Raw genomic sequence first — 13212 nt, forward strand, 5'->3', positions numbered from 1 at the left:
CCTCAGCAACACCAAATGGTTTTTATAACACATTTTTTTTAAGACATGAGTTAGGAGCTGATCAGCAGGGAAAAACCCCAAATGTAGCGGGTACAAAGTGTTGTTCCCAGTCCGTGCTGTGCTCCCATTCCCATGGAAAAGAGCCCACGGACTCAGCCCAGGACACAGAAATCCCCACGGGGATCTGCTCTTTGGAAGAACAAGCAGGTGCTGATTCTCCTGCTGCTGAGTTCTTCCCACAGCCCCTTCCCCAAGCGCTGGCCCCAAACTCTTAATTTTTATCTCCACCCCATCACCCAGCAGAGCCTCAGCACTCAACCACAGTAGGGACAACAGCAAAAACCCTCAGGCCCCAAATCTGGGATTTTTTTTCCTGTTCTGTCAGGAATTCTCTCCGTGGCCTCAGTGATGTCCCTGATGCCACAGCCAGCGGAGGAAACATCACCACTGAAGTGCTGTGTGGATCTACAGGATCCCACCAGCACATCCCAACCCTTCCCACCCCGCTTTTCCCACCAGCCGCGAAAAAAACCTCTCCAGCAGCTCCCAAACTTCCTCCTCTTCCTCCTCCCGGTTGGAGCAGGCCCAGCCTCCACCCCAGGCTCGCCATGGTGTAACAGGATCCCGTGGCAGGGGAATCTTTCGGGGCTGATAAACCCCGAACAGCCGGGAACTGAAGGCAGGTTCCCTTTGAAGTGCACCTCGCATTACAGCGAGCTGCTCCAGCCTCGGGATTTGAACCACCAATAAAATGATTTACGAGCATAAAAGGCTCGAGCCACCTGTGAGGCGGGGGAAGGGGAGGAATTGCAAACGTCATTAGCTGCAAAGGCTCTGCTTTTTCTTCTCCGGGTTAGAAACGAGGGGCAGAACCGACCTGTTCGGGCCATGAAACGTCGCTGCTTCTGCACGGGGAGATAAATCCCATCAGGGGCTTTGTGCGAGGTTTCGGCGCCCGTGGGGCTGCAGCCTCCAGCCAGGCTCTGTGGGAAGCGCTGCTTCAAACTCTCGGGAATCTCTTTGTGGTGCAGGTGGAGTTTTTGGTGTTATCATTAATTATTTGTTTGGCCGCTCCGCTCCAACAAACGCCGAGATCTCGCGCTGGCTCCGGCGCCTTCCGGAACGAGAGAGTCTCAATCTCAGCTGGCTGAGTGTGGAAATCAGCCAAAATGTAAAAAATAGGGGGTTTATCCTCAGTTTAACCCCATGGTTTGTGGGAGGACTCAAACTGGTTGACTTCAATCCCAAAAATCCCACAGTTTTCCTGGAGTCACAGGAGGAGAGTAATTAGGAACAGGATTTCTTTGCTCATAATCCTCCCTCTTGGAGTTTATCTCCCCTTTCTTCTCAAACACTGCGGACCAAAGTGGCTCATCCCCAAGACTTTTTTGGTTGACTCTACCTGGTTGTAAAAGGATCCAGAGTATCCTTTTATCTCCATATAAAATACAGGAATTACCCTGGATGGGGGAAGCAGGACGGGAGGTGCCGCTCTCATACAGGTGGATTTTAATCCCAAACAGATTTAAAGCGTAAATGAGACAAAAATCACCTCGCACGGGGCATAAAACAGCACAAATCTGTTCCAAGTTGTGGTTTGATCACACATTTCCCGCGTCAGACAGACCCCAGGGCAGCCAAGTCCTCCTGGGGGTGGTGTTCGAGAAACCTGTCCTGTCCTAGAACATCTCACTCCACGTCTTCTTTCAGAGCACCTCACCCCGAGTGGATTTGCAGCATCTGGCTCTTGGTTGGGAAAGAAAAAACCAACTTTCCCACCCTTGGGAAAGCCAGAAATCCCCGGAGTGGCTTTTGCATTCCTGGGGCTCAGTTACCCTTTCCCTCTCCATCCCTGGGTTTGGATCTTGGTGATGGTTTTGCTTCAGGCGTTGGATTTTTTGTTCTGTTCTCGGCACTGGGGTCTTGATTTTTTTGGAGTGGGAGCTCTTCCAGCCCCAGCCTTTTCCTCTGTAAGGAGAAGGTTTATTTCTCTCGTTTCCTGCTGCAAAGAGAAGCTTTCATTCTCTCCTTCCCTTCTCTAAAGACAACTTTTGTTTATCTCCTTTTCCTCAGCAAATTCAAGGTTTCTTTCTCTCCTTTCCCTCTGCAAGGAAAAATTTTATTTCTCTCCTTTTCCTCTCCAAAGTCAACTTTTATTTCTCTCCTTTCCCTCACCAAGTTTAAGGTTTATTTCTCTCCTTCTCGCCTGCAAGGAGAAGGTTTAATTCTCCCATTCTCTGCTGCAAACAGAACTTTATCTCTCTCCTTTTCCTCTGCAAGGAGAAGGTTTGTGTCTCTCCTTTTCTTCTGCAAATTCAAGGTTTCTTTCTCCCCTTTTCTTCTGCAAAGACAACTTTTATTTCCCTCCTTTTCCCCTGCAAAGACAACTTTTATTTCTCTCCTTTTCCTCACCAAAGACAAGGTTCCTTTCTCTCCTTTTCCTGTGCAAAGAGAAGGTTTATTTCTTTCCTTTTCCCCTGCAAGGAGAAGTTTTATTTCTCTCCTTTTCCTCACCAAACACAAGGTTTATCTCTCTCCTTTTCCTCACCAAAGACAAGGTTTATTTCTCTCCTTTTCCTCTCCAAAGTCAACTTTTATTTCTCTCCTTTCCCTCACCAAGTTCAAGGTTTATTTCTCTCCTTCTCGCCTGCAAGGAGAAGGTTTAATTCTCTCATTTTCCTCTGCAAACAGAACTTTATCTCTCTCCTTTTCCTCTGCAAGGAGAAGGTTTATTTCTCTCCTTTTCCTCTGCAAATTCAAGGTTTCATTCTCTCCTTTCCCTCTGCAAAGACAACTTTTATTTCCCTCCTTTTCCCCTGCAAAGACCTGGTTTCTTTCTCTCCTTTTCCTCACCAAAGACCTGGTTCCTTTCTCTCCTTTTCCTCACAAAAGACAAGGTTCCTTTCTCTCCTTTTCCTGTGCAAAGAGAAGGTTTCTTTCTCTCCTTTTCCCCTGCAAGAAGGTTTATTTCTTTCCTTTTCCCCACCAAAGACAGGGTTCAATTCTCTCCTTTTCCTCTGCAAAGAGGAGGTTTAGCTCTCTCCTTTTCCTCTGCAAAGATGAGGTTTATTTCTCTCCTTCTCCCCTGCAAGAAGGTTTAATTCTCTCATTTTCCACTGCAAACGGAACTTGATTCCTCTCCTTTTCCTCTGTAAATTCAAGGTTTCTTTCTCTCCTTTTCCCCTGCAAAGACTCAGTTTCTTTCTCTCCTTTTCCTCTGCAAGGAGAAGGTTTAATTCTCTCCTTTCCCTCTCCAAAGACTAGGTTTATCTCTCTCCTTTTCCACTGCAAAAACAAGGTTTATTTACCTCCTCACATCCCAGAAACATTCAAGGTGTGGAATGACACGACAGGAGCAGGCCAGGCCCGCATCCCTAATTCCAGACTGGAATTACGCACACGTGTAGGATGAAAAAAGGGACAGGGGCAAACAAAACGTTATTTCTTTATTCCTTTGTGCTGCTCCCTGCTCCCAGAACCTTCCACGGACTGGGCTGGATGAATTGTGAAGTGCCGCAGGCCTCGGGGCTCATTCACTGCTCTCGCCTCCACTCTGGCCCAGATTTGGGTGATTCGGGTGCCAGGAGTGGCCCCGGAGCCGCTGCCCCGCTGGCCCTGGTGGCTCGGAGCACATCGGATGTGAGGTGACCCATTTCTGTCACCCTTCTGGAGGGCTCTGCGCTCGCGGTGCCTCAGCCAGGCCAGAGCAGCTCTGGGGAAAGGAGGGGTTTGGTGCCAAGGACCTGCCAGGGCCCCACAAACCTCTCAGGGCCTCCATTTACACCGAGGCCTCAAAGGGAACTGGGGTTTCTTGTTTTCATTGTCTCGGGGTGGAAATAACAGCGTGAAATCAGGGCCTGCCCAGGCCTGGGCCCTGCCTGAGCTGTAACAGCCCCTACGAGCGGGGTTTGAGCAAACTGATCCCACAGCATCCCAGGAAATGGACACAGAGCCAGGGAATCCCACAGCAATCCCTGCAGGAAGCTCAGGGGACACTTCCCAGTGAGCATGAATGGGAGCCAGAAGTCCCTGAGTGAAATTTGCCTCTTCCAGTCAGAAAAACTCCCAGGAACAAGGAACAATGAATAGGGAACTCGATAAAAGGTGCCCACTTTGAGATTTGGATCCTGTTTGGGGCTCATGGGATCAAATTTCTGCAGTGTCTGTGGAAGGGAGTTTGGGGAAGGGAGTTTGAGGTTGACTCTGCAGGATTTGGGAAGGGAGTTTGGGGTTGGTTCTGCAGGATTTGGGGAAGGAGTTTGGGGTTGTTTCTGCAGGATTTGGGGAAGGAGTTTGGGGTTGGCTCTGCAGGATTTGGAGAAGGGAGTTTTTTGGGGTTGGTCCCCAAGGTGTGGGAACCCATTTGTAAGCCCAGCTCCTGCTCTGAGGCTGAGCAGCTTGGGAACCTGATGGAGGGAGCGAGGGGGGGTTTCCCCCCTACTCTTGATTTTTGCTCCATTTTTCCTCATTGCTGTGAAATTCAATCGTGTTTTGCAGCCCTTTAGGCCTCCCAAAGCCCAGCAGCTGCGTTCTCATCTGGCTTGAAAGCTTATCCTTGTGAACCCCAAACAGAACCAGGTCTGGGAGCCCTCCCTGATCAAAAGAAGCAAACCCAGCCCAGGAGAGAGCTCAGGAGGCCCTTTTTGCTCTGCAGAAGGGAGATTGCCCCCGATAAAACACTCTGAGGAGCGGGGAAACCTTCGGGACATCGCGGCGAGCTGGCACCGGGGAGCTGTGGTTGTTGGGGCTGTTGTTGTGGTTGTTGTCAGGAGCTCCTGCAGGCAGCCCAGGGACAGCAATTAGTTCTCGTGTTAATCAGCAGCAGCTCAGTCCTGAGCCCAGCTCTGCTCGTTCCCACAGCTGGGTTGGGGCAGCGGGATCACAAATACCCGGAGCGCCTTCTCGCATTTAGAAAATCTCCTCTGGGGCCTCGCAGGCAAAGCAGCACTGTAGCAAAGCCAAGCCCAGCTTTGCCCTGGCGTTAAGGCCGGGTATATTTTAATGCAGAGGCTGCAGAACCACTCTGGGCTGGCTGCAGAGCTCTGGTGGGCTCAGCACAGAGACAAGGCTGGGTTTATTTCAATGCAGAAGCTGCAGAACCACTCTGGGCTGGCTGCAGAGCTCTGGTGCGCTCAGCACAGAGACAAGGCTGGGTTTATTTCAATGCAGAAGCTGCAGAACCACTCTGGGCTGGCTGCAGAGCTCTCATGGGCTCAGCACAGAGACAAGGCTGGGTTTATTTCAATGCAGAGGCTGCAGAACCACCCTGGGCTGGCTGCAGAGCTCTGGTGGGCTCAGCACAGAGACAAGGCTGGGTTTATTTCAATGCAGAGGCTGCAGAACCACCCTGGGCTGGCTGCAGAGCTCTGGTGGGCTCAGCACAGACAGCAGCGATTGCTGCAGTCGGAAGAGCCGAGCCCCTGCGTTCCCCGCGGGCGGTTCTATCTCTTTAGCTTGTCTAACACCGCGAGCACGATGCTAATCTGGTTATTTATCCCTCCTAACAGTGCCGCTATTATGGCACTTAATCCTTCGGCAGAATTCCCAGCCTTGGCAGATAACGAGGCGGGATGGCCAGGTGGTAGCGGAGCATCTCTTTGGGATGGACTCTCCCGGAATACACAATCCCAATTATCCCTCTCCATCCCCCCCGCAGCTGGGAGCAGCATTTCCAGCTGCTTGAAATCCTGGGGGAGACGGGGCCGGGGGTTTGGGGTCGTGTGGGAGAAGGAAATCAAGGAATGGAGGTGAGGATTCAGCACCACACACTGGGGTCTGGGCCCAGAAGCAGCTTGAGCCTGGGTTTGGGTTTGGGTTTGCGTTTGGACAGAAGGTGCTGCCATCAGGTGGGGTGGGGCAGAGCTCAGGTGTCACCCGTGGGGCCTTTCCTCTCCTGTCTGGGTGTGGTTCAGCCAAAGAAAGGAAATGAAGGAATGGCAGTGAAAATTCACAAATCTGTGTCCAGCAGTGACTTGAGCCTGGTTTTAGATCTGAGTCTGACAGGGGCTTGAACCCATTTTTTTCCAGTTCTGTGAGATACTTGAGCAGTCCGGGTGGGGTGGGGCAGAGCTCAGGTGTCACCCGTGGGTTGTTTTCTGTCCCCCCAGGTGTGGTTCAGCCACAGAAAGGAAATTAAGGAATGGAGATGAATACTCCAAATCTGAATCTGGCAGTGACTTCAATCCATTTTTTTCCAGTTCTGTGGGATGTGTTCCCATGAGCAGCCCGGGTGGGGTGGGGCAGAGCTCAGGTGTCACCCGTGGGTTGTTTTCTGTCCCCCCAGGTGTGGTTCAGCCACAGAAAGGAAATTAAGGAATGGAGATGAATACTCCAAATCTGAATCTGGCAGTGACTTCAATCCATTTTTTTCCAGTTCTGTGGGATGTGTTCCCATGAGCAGCCCGGGTGGGGTGGGGCAGAGCTCAGGTGTCACCCGTGGGTTGTTTTCTGTCCCCCCAGGTGTGGTTCAGCCACAGAAAGGAAATTAAGGAATGGAGATGAATACTCCAAATCTGAATCTGGCAGTGACTTCAATCCATTTTTTTCCAGTTCTGTGGGATGTGTTCCCATGAGCAGCCCGGGTGGGGTGGGGCAGAGCTCAGGTGTCACCCATAGGGTGTTTTCTGTCCCCTCAGGTGCGGTGGGCAGAGCTCAGGTGTCACCCGTGGGGTGTTTTCTGTCCCCTCAGGTGCGGTGGGCAGAGCTCAGGTGCCACCTGCGATGTACTAGTTTGAAAGCAAACCGGTGGGAGATCCCAAGTCCGAACTACAATTTAATAGGAAAGTTAAGATAAAGGCAATGATACAGAAACACCGGCTCAAACTGGCAGAGTCAGGATACGACCGGACACCCTGTTGGTCAGGGTGGTGGTAGCAGTCCGATTAAATGGTGGCTGCAGTCCTTTTGAGGTGACAGATACGGTTCTGTTGAGGCAGTGATCCTGTAGAAGGGTCTGCTCTTCCTCTGAAGATCCAGTGGTGGTTATGTAGCTCCTGTCCTCTGGGAATCCAGTAGGTAAGGGCTGAGTGTGGTGTTCCAAACCTCAGACTATATCCAGGTAGGAGTGCTTGGTTCCTCCCCCTGGGCAGAGCATCTCACAGCGGCATGTGATGCAGTCATGCAGTGAGGCTGGGTGGCCCATTAGCAGAAGATATCGCTCCGGAGGGAGTTATCAGGGATGTGCCATGGAAGAGACGAAGAGCCCTGCCCCAGCTGGTTCTAACAGCTGCGGCGTTTTCTGTCCCCCCCCAGGTGTGGTTCAGCAACCGGCGGGCGCGCTGGCGCAAGCAGGCGGGAGCCAACCAGCTGGCGGCCTTCAACCACCTGCTGCCGGGGGGCTTCCCACCCACGGGAATGCCGGCGCTGCCCCCGTACCAGCTGCCCGACTCCACCTACCCCACCACCACCATCTCCCAAGGTGAGCTCCGCTGCTGCTTCCCTTCCCAACCTCCCCTCCGCTGGGTTGGGTGGTGTTGGAGCATCCCAGGCTGCTGGAATGGGATGGGCTGTAAGGGCCTTTCCAAATCATTCCATGATTCTCCCATTGGGTCTTTCTGATCCGTGACAACCTCCCTGTGAATGGGACAATTGTGAGTCTTGTGTGGTTTTGCTTTAGTTGGGAAAATCAGGTTTTTCCTCAAGTCAAGGGAAATTCCTCAGTTTTTTTCCTCTGTCTCACGTCCCTTCTGCTGCATCCCTGTGTCCCATGGCTGGAGTTTTGAACAAGGAGCACATCCGAGTAAATTGGGGATTGTGTGTGTGACCCCTCATTCTGGATAAATCTCCATTCCGGGGTTCAGCAGCGAGAATATTCTGGTGGAAGGAATATCGTTAAATCCAGTGGAAGGAATATCATTAATTCCAGTTGCCTTTGACCTTTACAAAAAAAGTCCCTTGGCAGCTGTCGGGATGTGCTCCCACGTTATCCCCCAGGAGCTCGGAATGCGCAGTGGGAACATCCCCCCAGCTCCCCAAAGCTCCTGGGGGTGGCCCCACCTGTCCCCAGCCCAGCTGGGCTGACCTAAAGCTGTCCCCAGGCCGGCACTGAGGCCTCTGCCCAAATTCTCTTCTCTTTGGGGGGAAAATGAAGCGAAAACCCAGACATTTCCCGCCAGCTTCGTGGAGCGCACAGTTGCTAGAAACCCAGGATGGCCGAGCCGCCATTCCCGAGGGTTTCCCAAGGGTTTCCCAGTTTCCTGGGGGGATCCCAGCCCGTTGGTGTCCCTGTGTCCCCGCAGACGGCGGCAGCACCGTGCACCGGCCGCAGCCGCTGCCGCCCTCCACCATGCACCAGGGCGGCCTGGCCGCCGCCGCCGACTCCGGCTCGGCCTACGGCGCCCGGCACAGCTTCTCCAGCTACTCCGAGAGCTTCATGAATGCCACCGCGCCCGCCAACCACATGAACCCCGTCAGCAACGGCCTCTCCCCGCAGGTACGTGCCCGCTTCCAGCTTTTTCCTGGTTCTGGGAGCGGGGAAACCTTCGGGACATCGCGGCGGTACTGGGGAGCTGTGGTTGTTGCTCTTGTTGTTGTTGTTGTTGTGGTTGTTGTTGTGGTTGTTGTTGTGGTTGTTGTTGTGGTCAGGAATTCCTGCGGGCAGCCCAGGGACAGCAATTAGTTCTCGTATTAATCAGCAGCAGCTCTGTCCTGAGCCCAGCTCTGCTCGTTCCCACAGCTGGGTTGGGACAGCGGGATCACAAACACCTGGAGCGCCTACTCGCATTTAGAAAATCTCCTCTGGAGCCCCCGTTTTGGGGGGGAACACACCCAGTTTATGGGGGACACTTCATTTTGGGGGAAACACCTGGATTTCGGGGGAAAAAAGCTGGATTTTGGGGGCTTAGTTGGTTAAAGCGCCTGGTTAAAGTAAACAGGAGATCCCAGGTTCGAATCCCAGTGGTGCCTTTTACCCAGACACCCCCTTTTTTGAGGGAGACAGCCCCTATTTACGGGGGACACTCCATTTGGAGGGAAACCCCCAAATTTTGGGCAAAACCCTCCAAATTCTGGGGGGAAAACCACGGTTTTGGGGGGGGGGGGTTAGTTGGTTAAAGCACCTGGTTAAAGCAAACAGGCTCTGTCCTGAGCCCAGCACTGGTCATTCCCACAGCCATCTTAGGAAAACGGGATCAGAAACACCCGGAGCATCTCCGAAAACATTCCAGAGTGGGCGTGGCCCCTCTGATGGTGGATTTGATCCCAAGGACAGCACACCTGAGGGTTTACTCACCTCAGAGTTAATCCTGATTTAGGCACAACCTGAAGCTTGTGCAAGTCTGGCTGGGCCACAAATCTGAGCTCAGAAATGGGAGATTTGGGATGGAGAGCTGGGATTTAATTTGGGAAACCCCATGCAGACAATCCTGCTGGTGCTCTGCACAAGGTGAGCTGTGGAGGAGGAAAGGAGTTCCCAAGCTCACCTTTGCTTCCAGGTGGAACTGAAAATGAGCAGCGTTATCCTGAGGGACACCAAATCCCTTTTTTCCCATTCCCAGTCACTCATGGGATACGGAGACATGTGAAGGGCAGCAGTTGTTTCAGAGGGATCGGTTTATTTAGGACGGGAAACGCAAAATAACTTGGAATTAGGAGGAAAAACGAGGTGGGCACCTGCAGGGGTTTGGAGAGGAGTCCAACGAGGGACACCAGGGGGGATGTGGATTTTAAGGTGCAGCAGTTTGGGATCTCTCGAGTGTGGAAACAAATGCGGAGGATCCATGGAAAGAGGGAGGTTTCGCAGCTTCTCTGGAATGGTTCAAACGCCCCACTTTTGGCTTGGAATGGGAAACGTTGAAATGTGACTGCCACGGGGCTGGATGGGAAAATCCTGAAATGTGACTGGCACGGGGCTGGATGGGAAAATCCTGAAATGTGACTGGCGCGGGGCTGGATATGGCTCCAAACAGGGAAATTTCGGGGAGAATAGGCAGATATCCCTCTGACAAGGGATTTCTGAGAGCACCAGGCTCGGCAGAGGAGGATACAGCTTGGGATTCAAAGGCAGGCCCGGGTTAGCTGGGCCAGGGCCCGGGATTAACTCAGATGATCCCAAGTGCAATTTATCCCCGTGGAATAAGTCAGGGATGAGATGCCTGGGATGAGCCCCAGGCGCAGACAAGGCCATCCTGCAATTTCCATTTCCCTTCATCCTCTCCTTCCCAGTCCCGCGGAATCAGGGGCTCATTGAAAGGACCAGACCGTGGCTTTTCCTCTGCTTATCCCAATCCCAAATTCCCCTGCCCTCAGGCTCCGGCTGGGGACAGATATCCCTGAGCCCATAAGCCCTTTGTACGGGAAAGAGAGGATCCTTTATCTGGCGGGCCTGAAGAAAAGAGAGCTTTGCACCCCCAGGAAGGGCAGATTCCCATTTTCCCGATGCTTTTAATCATGTGAGGGCCAAGATATCAGCGTGGAAATTCGTCTGTTCCTTTTGTGCCTAACCCAGGTTATTTCCTGACTGCTTTATATTCCCTGCTCAAAAATTCCTGCCTTTCTAAGCCCTCTGCTGTTCCTAGTGGAAGGAGACAAGAAATGCTCCCGACGGGATGGAGGAACTCCTGGATTTGCCCTCTTTTAGGGGAGGGAAGTTTCGGGATGTGGCTTTGTGGGGTGCTCTGTATCATTTTTTAATTGTGCTGAGCGCAATCCAGCTCTGCCACGGCATTCCAGGGAAAACCCGGCACAGCTCCGCCCTCTCCAGCTTCTCGGCAGGGGGAAGGATCATCCAGAGGGAAGAGAGAGTTCCCTGTCATGGGCAGGGACACCTTCCACTAGGCCGGGTCGCTCCAAACGCCGTCAAGCCTGGCCTCAAACTCAGTTTTAAGCCCAGTTCTGTCCTGGTTCAGGATCTGCCAGCCCTTCAGGAGCTGTGGGCTGAGGAGGGGGGAAAGAAGGGAATGAAGCTGAGAATTACAGGACAAAAGTGGGGCCACTTCGGCTGGTGCTGGGAGATCCCCGGGGAGGCAGGAATTTGGGATGGAGCAGGCAGACACTGGGAGCTGAGGAGGATGAATTTGTCTCTGGTTTCCCCCTCGGCAGCAGCAGCAGGAGGAGATTTCTTGGCACTTTAGACAAGGAAAGGGGCCAGGAGCTCCCAGCTTTTGCTCCCTCTCCAGTTACCCCGGGATTGGATTCCTGGCCAGAATCTGCAGGCTGTGCCAGCAGCTGGAATCGTGCAGGAGCAGCGCGGTATCCCCATTCCCAAACAGAAGAGGGGGATTTGGGGTGGCTCATCCCCCTCACGCCCCCTCCAGAGCAGATCCTGTGGGAGCTCTGCCCGAGCTCCATGTGGGAATGGCCGTGTTCGTTCCTTGTTTTCCAGCCGCACAAAGCCTGGCTCAGCTGCTGGAGCCTCCCGGCTTTTCCCAGGCGGTTCCGCCTCAATCCCAGAGCTCAGCTGGGAATTTTAGGCTCCCATGACTTCATCCCACAGCGATGGGTTTTGTGTCACTTCACCCGAAAACACCAGCTTGGCTGGGCAGAGCTGGCGCGGGTTAAACCCAGCTGGAAGTTAAGCCCAACCCAGCTCCTTGCTCAGCCCCTGTTTCTCACTTCCAGCCCTGGAATGGGAAGAGAACCAAAGTGGAACTTTGTGTGTTGAGACAAGAGGAGTTCGATAATTGAGAATGAAGTGAAATACAGTGAGAATGGTTAATAATGATAATGATAACGATAATAATAATAATGATAATAATGATAATAATAATGATGATAATAATGATAATGATAATAGAAAGGGAAAACCTCTTTTAATAAAAAGGGGAAAACCAAGTTTTTTGGGATGGAGCAGGGATTTGGGATGGAGCAGGAATATGGGATGGAGCAGGGATTTGGGGTGGAGCAGGGATTTGGGGTGGAGGCAGGGATTTGGGGCAGAGCGGGGATTGGGATGGAGCAGGATTGGGATGGAGAAGGGATTGGGATGGAGCAGGGACTGGGATGGAGGCAGGATTGGGATGGAGCAGGGATTTGGGATGGAGCAGGAAATGGGATGGAGCAGGAAATGGGATGGAGCAGGAATTGGGATGGAGCAGGGATTTGGGACAGAGCAGGGATTTGGGATGGAGGCAGGATTGGGATGGAGGCAGGATTTGGGATGGAGCAGGGATTTGGGATGGAGCAGGAATTGGGATGGAGGCAGGATTTGGGATGGAGCAGGGATTTGGGATGGAGCAGGAATTGGGATGGAGCAGGAATTGGGATGGAGGCAGGATTTGGGATGGAGCAGGGATTTGGGATGGAGGCAGGATTTGGGATGGATCCCTGCTGTGACAGCCTCTGCGAGGGGGAGATTTTGGGCACCCAACCAAGCTCAAGCAGAACAAGGCCAGGCCTAAGACACCCTGAGCCAGGCCTTGCCTCACCCTGGAAGTGAAAACAAACCCTGCATCCAGCTGAAGTGCAGACCCAGCTCAACCTAGGCCAGGCCTGGCCTAGAATCATCCCTCCCCGAGCTGGGATAAGGCTTGGGACAAATCAAATCCTGATAAATCTTAGAATCATCCCGTAGAATTTGGCTTGGGAGGGACTTAAAGGTCATCTGATCCCAGCCCCCTGACACAGGCCTGGACAACTTCCACTAGGCCGGGTCGCTCCAAACCCCATCCAGCCTGGCCTTAAACTCGGTTTTAAGTCCAGTTCTGCCCTGATCAGGATCTTCAGGAGCTGTGGGTGCTCGGCTGGGGGCTGAGGGGGGAAAGACGGGAACGAAGCTGAGAATTACCGGCCAAAAGCGGGGCCACCTTGGCTGGTGCTGGGAGATGCCCTGGCGGCCTCGCCAGCAGCAGAGAAATCGGGGTTTTCCTGTATTTTCTGCTGCTTTTCCTCTCCAGCCTCCTCTGCCACGTCCCTTCTGCCTTTCCCAGTGTCCCCATGGGGTTTTAGGAGGGTTTGTTCCGACAATTTCTGCTGCTCTTTGGGATCCAGGCCTGCGCCTTAAATCCGTGCGACCGCTCCCTGCAGAGCTTTGGGGCCGCGCAGGGCTTCTCCAAAAGCCCAAGAGCCCCAGTTTGGGGCAGGTGGAGCTGGGAACAGCTCAAACCGGAGTTAAAAGGCAGGAATTCCGTGTGCTTCCAGGACTTGTTATCCCGGAGAGCTCCGAATCTCCGAACAGCCCCGCGGGATCTCCAGGGATTAAGACAATTCCAGAAGCGCAAAGAGCCAAGAGAAACTTGTTCCCCTGCTCGGAGTTGTTGCTTTAATTTTCTCAGGGCT

The 13212-nt window shown here is 53.0% G+C and overlaps 1 protein-coding gene across 1 annotated transcript in view; it reads left to right on the forward strand.

Moving 5' to 3' along the window:
- PAX7 (paired box 7) overlaps nt 1-13212 on the forward strand; it is an 85279-nt gene that overhangs the window by 26532 nt on the left and 45535 nt on the right. The window contains exons 3-4 of the mRNA XM_032131328.1: nt 7252-7417; nt 8238-8431. Coding sequence (XP_031987219.1) covers nt 7252-7417; nt 8238-8431 — 360 coding nt within the window. The remainder of the gene's footprint in view (nt 1-7251; nt 7418-8237; nt 8432-13212) is intronic.

Source organism: Corvus moneduloides, chromosome 22, assembly GCF_009650955.1.
Source record: "Corvus moneduloides isolate bCorMon1 chromosome 22, bCorMon1.pri, whole genome shotgun sequence".
In the NCBI taxonomy this organism is placed as follows: Eukaryota; Metazoa; Chordata; class Aves; order Passeriformes; family Corvidae; genus Corvus; species Corvus moneduloides.